Here is a 15,286-nt window from a genome sequence, read left to right as displayed (position 1 = left end):
TGTTTTTTTTTTTTTTGTAATGTGATTCACTTTAGAGCTGATTGGTTTAGTTCATGGATGAGACATGGAACATAATCATAACAAAAGCATTGTAATGGGGATGAATAGCAATCAAACCAGGTGGTGCTTGAAATTGATGTATCAAACAGTAAGCACACAGTATTAGACAATTAACAACATTCTTCTCGGTTGCATGATCATAGTGAAATCATATTTGAAGAGTTGGTGACATAAACGCTGTGATTGGTGGATTTAATCAAGATGAATTGAACAAATGTTGCTGAAGAATCTCATTTGCTCATTTCCTCAGTTTCTGGGCCAATCACTTAATTAAGATGTAATTTGTCTTCCTGTGCACACGAAATATGTCATACCTGATATTAATTACTACATTATGTGGTGAGAAATTAATGGAGAGTGAATTGATTTTCTTGATGGGGCAACTGCTGGTCTAATATGTCCTTGTTCTAGAAGATGATTGATTGAACAAGTCTCTGTATGCGAGCCTGCTCATGTTGCCCTACCTGTGATTTCAGCAGGCAAGGGACGATCTTTACCACCCTCTTACTGTCTCCATATGTATTGTTCTTTTATTCAGCTGCCATTATGTTCAGTTGTTGGGCTGGTTATGTTTTGTAGCTGGACTTGTTGTGCCATGATCATTGTGTTACTATAATTGTGTTACATGTTAAATAACATGTAACTTTAGCTTTTGCGAGACTCTTTCTCATCGTCATCTTTGGTTGAGGCACTCTTTATTCCCGAACAGAGATGCTATGCTTGACTTGTAGGACATTTTTTATTATTTTAAATGCTTATTATGCTTATTTTTTTGCTGTGAACAAGAGGTTATCACCCTCACATAGTTTGCATTAAATTACTAGCCCTGTATAGACGCCACTTGGCTTACAGTGTCGAAAGCTTTGTTGATTTTACTGAATTTAATTTATTGATTGGGTCAAATTAGTTTTTGTCACACTGTAGTAATACCATATACTATTTAAATATTTTGCCACTACCTAATTAGGCTCAATTTTGGTGGCATGAATTAAAATTGTAAAAAAAATAATGTAACAAAAATCTATGAAATTTTGGCACCAATTATTAACTTTTGGAGTTACCCACAAAATCCAAATCTAAAGATGCTCTACACTATCTGATTTTTCCAATGATTTTCTGGTGTTAGCCTCATTAACATAATCACTGGCCAGGCAGAGGGTGTCAGAGCACCCATTAGCACCTCCCAGTGGTCTGCACTAATCACTTGACTGTCTGGTAGAGGTCTGCAACCCAACCCACGCCCAAAGGGACCTGAGAACCCAACGGGTTTCGGGCCGGGTTCGGGTCAGTTTTTTAAGTAGGACTTTGGGTTTCGGAATTAATGAAAAAATATGGGCTGCTACACTAAATATGTTTTCAGGCACATCTGTTATGTTTTCCCATTGTTTTCCTATGTAAACGCATACTGAATGAACGTCTTTTCAGCGTCTTTTTTTCTGCAGAAAAAGCATGGCGTCTGGAAAGTGATCGTGGATGGTGCATTTGGAGGAGAAGTTTCTTGCTCTTTGGAGTCAGCACGTATGTTTGTACGATATATCTTATATGTCATAACATTACAAACCATTAAAAGAAAATAAGGGGTCGGAGATCACCGTCAAACTCAATGTACATAGTAAGGAACCGTTTAATAATGATGATGAGTAGCCAGGGTGTAATTCATATTTATACTATTGCTACAGTGATAAGGCACAGAACATTGTAAATGTTTATCGACCCATTTCATTTTATTGTTTAGGGGTGCAAACTACTACCCTTTCTGCTAAAGACACCTTTTCTCTGGCCAAATTGTCCCTATTGTTTGGTAAAAATGTCTACATGTTCCTTATTAAGATTAAACACTTTACAGAAGCTTTAAATACAACTAAAAATCTGTAAATACAGCAAAAAATCTACTGAAATCCATGTAATACATGTTTACATCCCTTTTGTAATGTTGTGATGTTTATAGTGTGCTTGGTGGTAACATAAACTGGTATTTATTTGGATCAAAAGTGCTTTTAATGAATATCAGTTCATATCAATGACTAAAGTAATGCATATGGTTTAGATAAGGTTCAGGTTGATTGGCTGTGAAAATGGGTTGTGATAGTGAAGCATTGAGAAAAGTCAAAGGCTGTCATTAAGTGTGACACCTTCCCTCCATTTGTATTCAATAAATGTGACTAAGAAGGCAAGATTAGCAAAAACAGTCATTAAGTGTGACACCCCCTCACCCAATTCGAGTCTGCTAGTGTAGAGCCAGTTTAATGGGCATCCTTTAAGAGATCCTTGACAATGTTGGTAATCAGGACCACAACATAAAGTAAATAAGACATTTGAAAAAACTTCCACTAATTACATCTGAAACATTTAAATAGAACTACTTCCACAAATTTTATTTTAAATGAAAAAATTGTAGTGTTTGTTTTTGTCATTAAAATATCATCACACATGACACCACCAGGTGAGGAATTCAGGTGTGGTGTCCTCTCATCCACTGCCTTCTTGACCCTTTACTTGCCCTTTCACACCTGCACTCAATGTGAACGCCTATTTATGATCGCTGGAGTTGCTGTACCCATAATGCCGCCCTGTCTCAGCAGGCTTGTGGTGAGATAGAGGGACCAGATGTAGCACATTCCTGCTGACCAATCCACTACCATAGTGCATAATTTAGCTCCTGTATAGGTGACAAATGTTCCAATTCTAAAAGCCCTGTGTTGGATGCTAAACCCCCGTGATATATGGCCATGCAAGCCTGATAAATCCTCCGCATCATTCGTTCTATGACTGCGATTCATCACCTGTGGGAGTTTAGCGTTGGAATTCCTATTGGATTTTTAATGTAAGAATAGATAATGTGACACTTAAGTCAATGAGTTTTGTGATTCTCTCTAAAGCCCACCCCCTAGCCACAAAAACTCCACCTCTTCATTTCACCACCCCTATTTCACCTCTCCAGTAATCACTAAGGCACATTCATCTTCTTGGGAAACCTCTGGAGTTGTGTTTATAAAGTTGTTATTCCTTAATGATTTTTAAATATTGGTTAACAGTTTTTTTCAAAGTGCAACATTATACTGATCTGGTTTGATGTTTAAAAAAAAGAACCCAAAATGTATAGGAAGTTTGTTTTTCCAATGGGTAGTATTTTTGAATCGTATGTTTAAAATTATGTATTTTTACAAGAGATGAAGACTCTTGTCACAGCCTAGAAAATGGCCTAAAAAAAGCTATTTTATTCTACATCAGGAAGGTCGGCACTTCATGGTGGCCGCCATGTTGAGATCACATAATAAGCACATATGCTTTTTTTATATTTCCAATTAATTAAATGTTTTTCAGATTATCAAGCTGCTGTCTTGACATTTGTCCTGTATATTTATTCATATTAAACATACTAGTCACTTGTTCATTTGGAAATTAAGCTGACAGTGTAATTAGCAAAAAGAAGCATTGTAAAGCATTAAACATTTGCAATGAAAACAACAAGATGTCATTTTCTGTATAAATGTATTTTATCACAAAGTGTTGTACATGTGTACTATCATGAGTACTATTCTATAAAGCATAGTCCATCAGAAACTTGGCATTGTTTATTTTAACAATGAAACAGCACAAGTAGTGTTGCTACAAGCCCACAATATAAAGTCTTGGACACTGAGGCTTTGCACTTTGTGTAAACAGTCATGGACAACCTTTCATGTGCTGTTCTTTGATCCTGCATGAAATAGCATTTTCCATCATGCTCTTCAGTGAAATGTGACATTTAAACAATTAGTGGCTTTTGGCAATCAATGTCAGATTTAACAGGAAATGTCTCAGACCTCAAACCACACTGAATCCGTTTCATAATGATCCAGCCACGTGAGTTAGTATTAGATTGAAAGAGATATTAGTCGCAGTCCTGTTTCCACTGCAACACAAATCTTTGCATCTCTCAAATAGAGCCTTTTCTCAAGTCTGTTTCATTGGCTGAATCACTGGCTTTAGACCTTGACCCCCACATTGGCTTAATGTGAGAAGGCAGTATCTCAGACTGCTGATTTATTAATTTCCTGTAAAGGGGATCACTCCTCCGCAATATGTAGATGAACGAACACACTACTGCAGACACAATTAGAAGCAGCGCGGTGATGCTATATAACAAATCAATTCCATTGTCCGTTTTTCCTTTTGAAACAGAGTCATCTGTGGTGCTGAAGTTCAAGCAGTTCTTCAAGTGTCTGCTTTGCAGGTCTGTAATTTCCACACATACCTCATACTGTGTCAGTGGGTGTAGGTGTGTGAGGTTGAATGTCTTTACATCAGACAGCACGTGAGCTGTGAATTGCAAGGACAGGCGGTTTGACATGGTCGACCACTTAATATTCGACACAAGGCTTCCCTTGGGTGGCACCCAAGAAATACTTACAGAATGTGGCTCCATCCCTTTCACTTGTACATGCAGAGATTCATTTGTTGGTACCGGATAGTACCCGTTTACTATGACTGAGACCGACCTCATATCTGAGCCAATGAGATTGTGAGCCACACAGGTGTACTGCCCAGCCTCCTTCTCTGAGATGTCATAAATGTCAAATGTTCCCTCTGGGTGCAGGTAATACTTGATGGAAACCATTTGTGGTAAGATCTTCTCCCCTGAGGGTGTGACCCAATAGATTTCAGGCTCAGGATCAGCAAATGCCCTGCAGTGCATAGATATAGAATGACCGCTACCCACATTGACCTGATCGGGAAGGCTCTCTGGTGAAATCAGTGGCAGACAGATATCCGCCATCTCACGAAAGTGTACGTGCCTGACAAGATGACCTTGAAACTCTAAGGGCCCTGAACAAAAGAGTGCATCCGGCTCCATGAAGCGGACCTTGTTCTTGTTCATATTGATCCAGCGGATGACACAGTCACAGTAAATGGGGTTGGAGTGCAAGCTCACCTCCTGCAGGTTAGGCAGGGACTCCACTGTGATCCGATGAAGGGCCCTCAGTGCATTGCTATTGAGCATGAGGGACTCAAGTCTGGGAAGCTTGGAGAAAGCATTCTGATGAATGTAGGAAAGTCTGGGATTGTTTGTTGCTTCAATTTTGGTCAACTCTGGGAGGTTATGTATGGCAAAGCTGTCAATCGAAACTAACTCTGGCATACTGTTAATGCCTAGTTCTTTCAGATGGACCATGTCCACAAAGTCCCCTCTTTGGATCCTCTCTATGGGATTCTTGTTAAGATCCAGAAACTTGAGATTCAGCACTTGTCTTAGAGCAGCTTGAGGTACTTTCGGGAACATGTTATCGTAGAATGATATGCTCTCCAGCTTATCAAGGCCAACCAGGGCACTGTCAGGTATTTCTGTGAGGTTCATTCTGGTTAGCACAAGACTGCGGAGATTGATAAGGGGCTTGAAATTCATGTCTCGTATTCTGACAATTGGATTCTCCCCTATCATCAAGATTTCTAGCTGGGAAAGATCATGGAACCACTCTGTTCTTATTGCCCTCAGTTGGTTTGAATTGAGATGGAGCCTCAGGAGCTTGTTAAGCCCTTTGAAAGCCTCCGCACTGATCAAGGAGAGAAGGTTATGATTAATGTAGAGCTCCTGAAGGTTTGGAAAGTGTGCAAGGCAGTTATCGTGAAGGCTGCTTAGCCAGTTCTCCTCTAGGTGTAAAGACAGAAGTTGTGGAAGGTGACCTAGATAGATGTCGCTCAATGAGGATATATTGTTTTGAGACAGGTCTACCTCCATTAGGTGTACCAAGGATTCCAAGGGACTGCTGATCTTTGCAATGTTGTTGGCCTGTGATAGAAGTACTTGTGTGTCTGAGGGCAACCTCTCCGGTAGAGACAGAAGTCCTTGATCATTGCAGTCCACAGTCAGAGCCTCGTTATACATGGATGAGGGAGAGAACCAGGGTCGGACTTCACATTTGCAGAGCTTGAGGCAGACAACCCTCCACTCAGAGGTCTGAACTGAGTTTTTCAGTGCAAGTCCTGCCAGCAAGCAAACCGCTAACAGCAAGTCTTTCATCTTGGTCTTGCTCTCTTCAGCTTGTAAATGGTCCTTATGGGGTCTGGAGTTAGAGGCGTTAAATTTGCAAACACTGAATCATTTGTTGTGAAAATAAGGTGTATTTCTGCTGATGGCAAGTCCACCAAAGCAACGACTTCGCCTGTTGTCTTGGTACAGAGAAGCAGCCTTTCAATTTACCCTGTGTGGGGTTGACATGCAGGCTGCATATGTGAAGGTCAGGGTATTCTTAGGGGAATGGAAGCTGTGACAGTGGAAATTTGCAGGGTGAGCTCCTCTGGTTCCTGTGGGGGATGGACCACTTGTCTGCCATCGTTATTATGTTCAATCAGTCGCACTCGTCATTTCCCATCTGCGGAGAATAAGAGACAGAATATAGGTAATGAATACAGTGTCACATTAGCATCAAGAATAGCCATATTGTCATTTAGGATCATGAAGATATATTTAGACACTTTGAGTGAAGGTGACACTTTTTTTTGTGCTATCAAATTATACATTATTGCCAGTTTTACCTCATATGCTCACCATTCACACATATATCATGTTACCATTGGGACCACTCTTTCAATATATTGAAATGTTCAGAGGCATTTATGTGTAAAAGGACAGGTGTTAGGAAAATGTGCATGGATCAAGACAGTTCTGACTCTGTCCTTTGTGACAGAAGTGTATGTTTTACTCAACATCACTAATATAATACACAAAAGTTTACTCAATGCAGGTATATTGGGCATCAGCATGCTATCTAAGTTAAGTGCAGTCCTATATCTTTCTGTAATTGTGAGATATTGTGGTCTATTAGGCAACTGAGTAGCCAGTCACTTAAATCTATTGTAACATGTTTTCATTTCCCTGATATGATGTGTTGCAAATATAATAACACATTTTAAGCGCATTTACACAGAATACAATATAACAGCTATAATTCCTATCATACATAACACGTTTAATATGCATTTTCAATTTCTTTTGAATGTATTATCCAAGCATACCACAGGCATTGCTAATATAGGTTTTTATTGCCACATATATAGACATTAAATCCGGCTGATTACACAGATGGGCAATTGTTCCACACTAAAGTGCCATCCCCAAAGGTTTGGCGATAACCACTGTATTTTGTCTCACAATGGCAGCTGCCAGTGGGTACAGTAAGTTAATTAAGAGATTTTGAAATGCATCTGAGAACTCGGCCTCTTTGTTTTGCGACTTTTGTATGGTTTACTAAAATACTTTTTGAACTGTATACTACAGTGAGCAGCTCTTTGTGTATGAAATGTTTGCTCTCGCAGTTGTGGTGACATAAGCACTTGTTATCCCACAGCTAATCAGATGCTCTCTAACCTTTTATATTGTGACAGTAAATCAGGCGTACCAAGCACAGGGGGAATTGTAACCGGTGTAGCCACCCTGACTGTATTTATTAAACTTCAACACATTAGCCAACCTGCACCATATGTGCAGATAGCTCAAGATTAGCATCGTAGCTCAAGATTATTTTGTAAAAAACTGAAAACTTTTGGTAAATATCTAGTTTTATTTCACATTTAATATAAATAACAGGGTTTGTCCTTGGAAGATCTTAGTTAACATGTTGAAATTATGATTGATTTGCAACTTTCGAGACAGAAAGCATGATGCCTCCTGGCAATGCAAGATGAAGCTGTCAGTTTCACTATAGGAGCAGGTTTGCAAAGAACCCCTGTAGGACAGTGTGTTTCTGTTAGTCTGACTGTGGCAGCTAGTCAGAACAAGCAGGTGGGGCCATTTTTTCTCTCTCTCTTTTCCTTGCATAGCCATCTGTTTGGTTCTGTAGCCTGCTTTTTGCCAGGATTGTGCAAAGATCACCATTCATCCCATTGACTCAGTAGAAATTATGAGGTTGTCAACTGATTTCTGAAGCTGATTACTGTCTGACGTATGAGAATGTGGTGGTACTGAATGTTGCAAGTGCAATGTCTCAGATAGTTCTAATTAAAGGATAGTTCACCCAAAAATGAAAATGATCTAATCATTTACACACCCTCATGTTGTTCTAAAACCAAACATTATTCACAGGGAAATTTTCCCATTTGCTGTAGTTCAATTCATATAATTGCACTGCTTGATGGTACTGTTTACTTCCATGATATGCAAAATGCTTGTCATGTGGTTTTGGAAGAACATAAGGGTGAGTAAATGATGGCTGAATTTAAATTTTTGAGTGAACTATTAATTTAAAGGAACATTCCAGGTTCATACAAGTTAAGCTCATGTGACAGCATTTGTGGCATAATGTTGATTACCATTTGAGTTTACAACTTTATTTGAGTCTCTCCTTTTCTAGAAAAAGATCATGGTTACAGTGAAGCACTTAAAATGCAATGGATGTGAATGAGGCAAATTTATGGATGGTTTAAAGGCAAAAATGTAAAGGTTGACATTTTATAACAGCACTTACATTATTACTTCTGTTTGATAATTTGTGGATTATTTTAACTGTAAAGTTGTTTCAATAATCGTTTTTACTCTGCTTTTAGAGTTTACGGCATTATGTCGCCATGGCAACTGAGTTTTTTTTTTATATATATCTTTTACACAGAAAAGGTGTAAATAAATGTTTGTTTTCACACTAAAATCCTGTTAACACGCATATTGTTTACGTCTTGTGGCCCTACCTTTTAAACGGTGAGTATTTTAACATTTACGAATTGACTCCCATTCACTGTAACATTGTATGTAACACAGATTTTTACTGTTTTAAAGAAAAGGGGGAATAAGTAATAAAAAATGGGGTAATCAATATTATTCCACAAATGCTGTCAATAGAGCTTTGCTCATATTGAACCCTGAATATTCCTTTAATTGATAACAAACTGCCATTACCTTTAGAGAACATACATTGCCCAAATCTTTTTATATATATATATATATATAACAAGTGCACCACAAATGCACTGAGCAAACATAAGTGTGAACATGTGATGAATCTCGCTTGCTCTCTCCGGTCTCCCATTTCCGACTATTTTCTGGTAAGAGCTTTGCTCTAGAGATGCCCACATACACTAATTTGATTTGTTCATGTATGTGTTCTTAACTGAAAGAGTCCTCAGCTATGCTTCATGAGTGTTGTGCTCACTTCGGGATTTGAGTGGTGGTGTATGTCTCTCCATACATGCTGTTAATGCAGTAGATTGGTGGAATGCTGCACTTAATTATGCAGAGAGCTTCTATAACCACATGCACAACCAGTTTCTGCCCAGGTAACTTGCATTAGCTTGATAGAATATAAGTTAAAGCTATATTATGACACGCTTTTATCAGGGACGCAAAATGTTTTATTCTGTCATCATCTGTCATCACCCTTGTGTGTGTGTGTGTGTGTGTGTGTGTGTGTGTGTGTGTGTGTGTGTGTGTGTGTGTGTGTGTGTGTGTGTGTGTGTGTGTGTGTGTGTGTTTTCCCCCCATAGTGTCTTAACAGGGCACTATGCAACAAAGTAACAAGTGATAAAAGCTGTTCCTTCCATGTATATTTTTACATGGTGTTTTTGTCCTTATGTATATTTTTGACTTATTTGTATTTGTAGAGGACATCAGTGTTTGTATGAAAAACAACAAAAGATGTTCCTCTCTTTCTTTGTGAATCACATATTTTTTTTATGTAGATTTTTTTTTAACAACCACTCCTCTTTTAAAGTCCAGCAAAGTCCAACCACTTTACCTGAAATATTTATGGTTTGCCTACTTTAGAGGAAAAGTACTCATGGAAATAACACACACACACACACACACACACACACACACACACACACACTTATTTCCATCCATTTCTAATGCAACAGACACCAAATAAAGTGGCCCGGCTGTGCAATGTTTTATTCACAAGGCTAGAGTGAGCAGAAATCTCACCGTACCTCGGCAGCGGTGCAGCACGCTCATAGTGAAGCATGTGCACGGGGACATCATGAATCAGAGGTGACACCTTGTCACATTATGATGGCATTGCGCAGACTGTGAAACGCCTTCCCCTCTGTTTTTTTATTGAAGGAGTGGAGTGGATCTGAGGGGTGCTCGGGTTTGGTTTCATACCACGAGCTGAGTGAATGCAAGGGGCAAAATGTGTGCCGTGGGCAGAACGCTTAAAACACAACAGCAAGCGCTAGGGTGCCATGCAATAAAATGGTGAAGTTAATGGATTATACTTTTAGCCCTTGACCATTTGCGTTCAATTGAAACCACCCGCGTGTTTTGAGGTCCACTTCTATTTTGGCTGTAACAGCACAAAAATTACTTGTCGGAACATTCATTTTATTTTATTTTGGGCATTTTGCTCATTTTATTTTGTTCTGTTCTTTTGTATTCTATTTTTTGCTGTTGTATTCTATCCTGTTCTGTTCTGTTTATATTGTTCTGTTCTTTGCCATTCTATTCTGTTCTGTTTTAACTGTTCTATTTTGTCTTATACTGTTCTGTCCTATTCTATTCTGTACTGCTCATTTTGTTCTGTTGCTTTTTCTGTTCTATTAAATTCTACTGTATTCTATTCTTTCCTGTTATGTTCTGTTCTGTTCTCTTCTCCTCAGTCCTTTTCTATTCTATCTTTCCACTTTGTTATTTTCTTCTCTACTGTTCTATTCTGTTCATTGTATTATATTCTCTTCTGTTCTTTTCTATACTGTTCTATTCTGTTCTGCACATTTTGTGATATTCTGCTCTGTTCTCTTTGGTTCTGTTCTTTTTAATTATGTTCTGTTATATTCCTTTATGTTCTGTCCTTTTCTTTTCTATTAGCATCATATAAAATACAATTATTACATATGTAATATGCTTGGCATGACTGTGTTTGACAGCTGTAGTTTTTCCCACCACGTTGTAATTTATTTGTGTTGTTTCGTATCACACTACACTGTGTCACTTCACACACCCTGGTGTGAAGTATAATTAGCTAAGATACTACACTGACATGGGCGCCAACAGAGTGTGTATTATATAGTCCTCCAGCTCTCACCTGCTTCACACCACCAGTGAACACACCACACGACAGCAATTCATTACGTTTTAGTGCTATAGATATATCAGCTTCTTCTGTCACATATTCTTCAGCCCTGTCTTAAAACATGTTATTATTTTTCCCAATTGTCCCTATTGATTTTTCTCTCTCATCTCACCCTCACATTGTTCATACATAAATCTATGATACTTAGTCCAAATATGTCCATTTTACATCCTTTTACCTGATTTGGCTTTCCTTTATTTCAATGGCGTTTGATGAATATACTAGCTTCACATAAATCAGATGATATATTAGGGACTGCCCCACAGTGCAGCTGGCAAAAGACGCTTCCATAGATATTTACTGCATCTTCAGCTAAATATAAAAAGCAAGTCGCCTTGATACCAAACCAAAAATTTGAACTTTGTAAATGCATTCATTACCTTACAGGGTTAGCTCACCTTTAAAATGAAAATTTGTTCATCAAATATTCACCCTTACTGTAGGTCGATTAAAGAGAATGGTGACTGAGGCTAACATTCTGCTTAACAAGAAAGCAATGCAGGTTTGGGACAGCAAGGGTGATTCAATTATTACAGAATCTCTTTAATAGTGCAGAAGACTTTGCACTGCAACAGCACAAATGCATTTCACTTAAAGATAACATATTATTATAGGATGTCAAAGGATTGAATTCCAAAACTACATCAAGTCTCTGACTAATCAAAGAGTTGCAACACTGATTTTAACACAAAAATGGCCAGTTTTGTTGTATGATACTGCCTCACATTCTCTCTAACATCCCAAATTATTTAGCTTGCAAGAAAGGCAGAAGACATTTTAAATGGTTAAAAATAAATAAGGTAGGAGTTTGTGTAATACAGCCCCAGGTCCCATCCCAAAAAGCGGTGAATGAGCTTGCATCACAAATTTTCATCTACATCTACAGTGACAAACATTGTTATACAGTCACAACATGTGACAGTTAAAATAGCAGGGTTGATTAAAAGTGCAAACTGCACAAACAGCTTATGGAGCAGAAATGATCCCAAAGAGTAATTTTAACAGTAAGATAAAGTTTAGTCAGCCTCAAGGTGAGGACCTTCAGAACTGTTGTCAGAAAACATGTTGTTTTACTGATAGTTGCTGCCTGAATCCTCAGTTTTCTGTGATTTATGAAACATTAATACAATATGTAAATTTGATACCTTTTAGTAAGCTTTTTAAGGGATAGTTCACCCAAAATCTTTTACTCACCCTCATGTATTATGAAAGTTTGAAGAATGTAGATGCTGCTTTTTCCCATTCAATAAAAATGAATGGTGACTGAAACTGTCAGCCCCTTACATTCTTTGAGCTCTCTTTCTCCTTTGAGTTTGCAAAACTAAAATTCAACTCAAACAGAATGTTTTTTTTTTAAATCCATCTTTTAAGCAGTTTACTAAAATATGTTAATATATTCTTAAATTGTGTAAAGAATAAAAGTGGTGCACTTGGCTTTAACTAAGGCAATAAAATCCAACAAAATTGAAACTGCCCATAATTGCAATCCCTGTTACCTTCTGCAATGCTGATCAGCTTTTCATCTCAAAATCCTTTTGTAGTAAATTGGCTTGGCAAAAATTAATAATTTCCCACTGATCATCCCCATCACATTATTGAATTCACAGTTATCATTCCTCCCCCTGATACCTGTAGAGCCAGTGCGTGACATTATGACATTTCTTAAACACAGTTTTCTAATCCAATAGAAAAGCATTTAAAAAAAAAAAAAATGTTTTTAAAAAGCTGAAAAAAGCAAATGAATACATTTTGAACCTTTGTTTCATTGTTTCTTAACAGCACCTCCAGAGAAAGCATAAGCTCACCGAGACCTCGGATCGCCACACTATTAAAATACTCACCACAGAAAGCACATGAGTCATTTTAAAAAGAGAGAGAGAGAGAGAGAGAGAGAGAGAGAGAGAGAGAGAGAGAGGGAGAGAGGGCAGCACTTACCAGAGAGAATGATCCTCATTGTTTGAAACACATAATGTATTCCTTTCCACTATCGCAGGCAGGATTCAAGCTCCGAGACTTGTAGTTATATATATTTAGATCCAAGTTAATTTTAGCCTTATTTGAGAGATTTACAGAACAGAAGAGAGCAATGGATGATGTATCTCTCTCCATGCAGTTCTATCAGTGATGCTGAAAGCACCGCTGACTGAGGAGAGGAGAAGTGAGTATTCCATCCAACACTGACACACTACTGTCTGTGCTGTGCTTGGAATGATACACACATTCTGGTGCACACACACTCCACCCAGTTTCCCCAGGGACAGGCAAATTGTTACCCATCGTTCCCACATTTGCTTCAAGCTGATTGGGCATGCAGGGCTGTCAGTCAGGTGAGAGCTCCCTCATGCATTTCTGTGCTAAAAGGGGGCAGGATAAGGGGTGTGGCTACTGCATTCCTCCCCTTTTAGTGCCCCCCCTTTTATTTTCATACTATCATTTTCTCTTCTGCACACACATACATACCTCTGTCTTTCTCAATCTTTGCCTTGTTGCCATAATCTCTATTTGTAGTTTTCAGTACATTGCTCGATGCCACGCCACGTTTATGACTTTCTTTCCTCTCCAGAACACAAATTGTGATTTTTAGAAGAATATTTCAGCTCTGTAAATCCATACAATGCAAGTGAATGAGTGGTAAAAATGTTAAGCTCCAAAAAGCACATAAAAGCATTAGAAAAGTAATCCATATGACTCCAGTGTTTTAATCTATATCTTCAGAAGTGATATTATTATTCTTTCTGCCCAGTAGGGGGCGATATGCATGAAGAATGTGTATCACCAAAAACACAAGAAGAATGTAAAAGTGATCTGTTTCTTTCACACACCTAGCATATCGCTTTTGAAGATATAGATTTATCCACTGGAGATTATTTGTATGTTGATTTATGTGATTTTTAGAGTTAAAAAATGTGGCACCCATTCACTTGCATTGTATGATCTAAAAGAGCTGAGAAATTCTTCTAAAAATCTTCATTTGAGTTCAGCAGGTGAGTGTTCGTTTGGCTGCAGACAGCCCCTCGACGTTAAGTTGCCGGTCCAATGTCGGTTGTTGGGCACTGCGCACTGGCTCGACGGGATCTGCTGATGGTTGTGGCACGTGACCGGGATTCATTGCTGGAATTCGGTCTGCTGGTTGGATCATTGCAACTTCGGATCCTGGCTGGAGACCAGGTTGGAGTTGACAGGGAGCACGACGTGAACGCTGATCCAATGCTACCCAATGCTGTTCAGCAGATGAAAGAAAGTCATACATATCTGGGATGGCATAAGAGTGAGTAAATTATGAGAGAATGTTTATATTCCTTTAAATGAAGATTCTTATTTGGACAAAACTTTTTGTAAAATCCAAATTCATTTTTAAGTCTTAGATAACCCTTCTAAAAAAAAGATCTCATGAAAATTACAGTATCTGTGGTGACACTTTTTAATAATTACGTTACATGGTTCATTACACATATCATGGCTTTTCCGAAGTGAAATGTCCACTGTGTGGAGCTAAAAGTGAGTTAAATGTTCTACCAAACAGATAAGGTAAAGGTAAATGTTAAGTCGAGTTTTAAATCAATGCAACCTACTGTATCTCCCTACCCTAAACCCAACTAGTGTCATAAAAAGCAAATGTAATATGACAAATTTAATTTCTGAAGCAACCATGTAATTTTGTGGTGCTTCTATGACATTTTTGGCTCATGTTTCAACACACATTCTCTTTAGGACTCATACCCTTGTCCTTTGCATCACAAGAGCAGTTGAGCTACCTCACAACTTGATAATGCTCAAATAAGCTTGTTAATGTAGTTGGTTATATAATGCAAATGGTAAAATGTATCGCCTTACAAGTCATGAACTATAGTAAATGTTTTTAGATATCATAAGATGTTGTGTTTTGTGTGAAAGGGAATAAATGTCATTGTTGTTGTAGCATATTTAGTGTTTATTTCACCAGGAAACTGCAGCGATATGTACAATGAGCCATGTAAAAATAATTTTGTTTGCGGTACAGTAATACTTTGATATACCATGGTACTGAAATTCATGTACTATGATATTTACATGGTACTCCAAAAGTACATTAAAGAATTAAAATAACATGGCAGTACCATGTCCAGAAACAACATGGTAGTACCATAGCACATGTACAAAAAACAGTAGTACCATGATCATTTTTGTAAGTGAAGTAGGCTTAACAC

General features: G+C 38.1%; 1 protein-coding gene across 1 annotated transcript; it reads right to left on the bottom strand.

The window, feature by feature from the left end:
- Positions 1-3,426: 3,426 nt before the first annotated feature.
- Positions 3,427-13,282, bottom strand: LOC127640549 (leucine-rich repeat neuronal protein 3-like). The gene is made up of 2 exons (XM_052123169.1): positions 13,035-13,282; positions 3,427-6,413 (listed from the first exon to the last, which is right to left on the bottom strand). Exon 2 carries the CDS (start codon positions 6,059-6,061, stop codon positions 3,980-3,982), a length of 2,082 nt encoding a protein of 693 aa, XP_051979129.1. The 5' UTR covers positions 6,062-6,413; positions 13,035-13,282; the 3' UTR covers positions 3,427-3,979.
- Between the last annotated feature and the right edge of the window lie 2,004 nt (positions 13,283-15,286).

Source organism: Xyrauchen texanus, chromosome 49, assembly GCF_025860055.1.
Source record: "Xyrauchen texanus isolate HMW12.3.18 chromosome 49, RBS_HiC_50CHRs, whole genome shotgun sequence".
Classification (NCBI taxonomy): domain Eukaryota; kingdom Metazoa; phylum Chordata; class Actinopteri; order Cypriniformes; family Catostomidae; genus Xyrauchen; species Xyrauchen texanus.
This window is presented reverse-complemented; position numbering and strand designations above follow the sequence as displayed.

What these genes read in the sequence shown, in the direction of transcription:
- LOC127640549 (XM_052123169.1), bottom strand. Translation starts at nt 6,061, where the DNA reads ATGAAAGACTTGCTGTTAGCGGTTTGCTTGCTGGCAGGACTTGCACTG.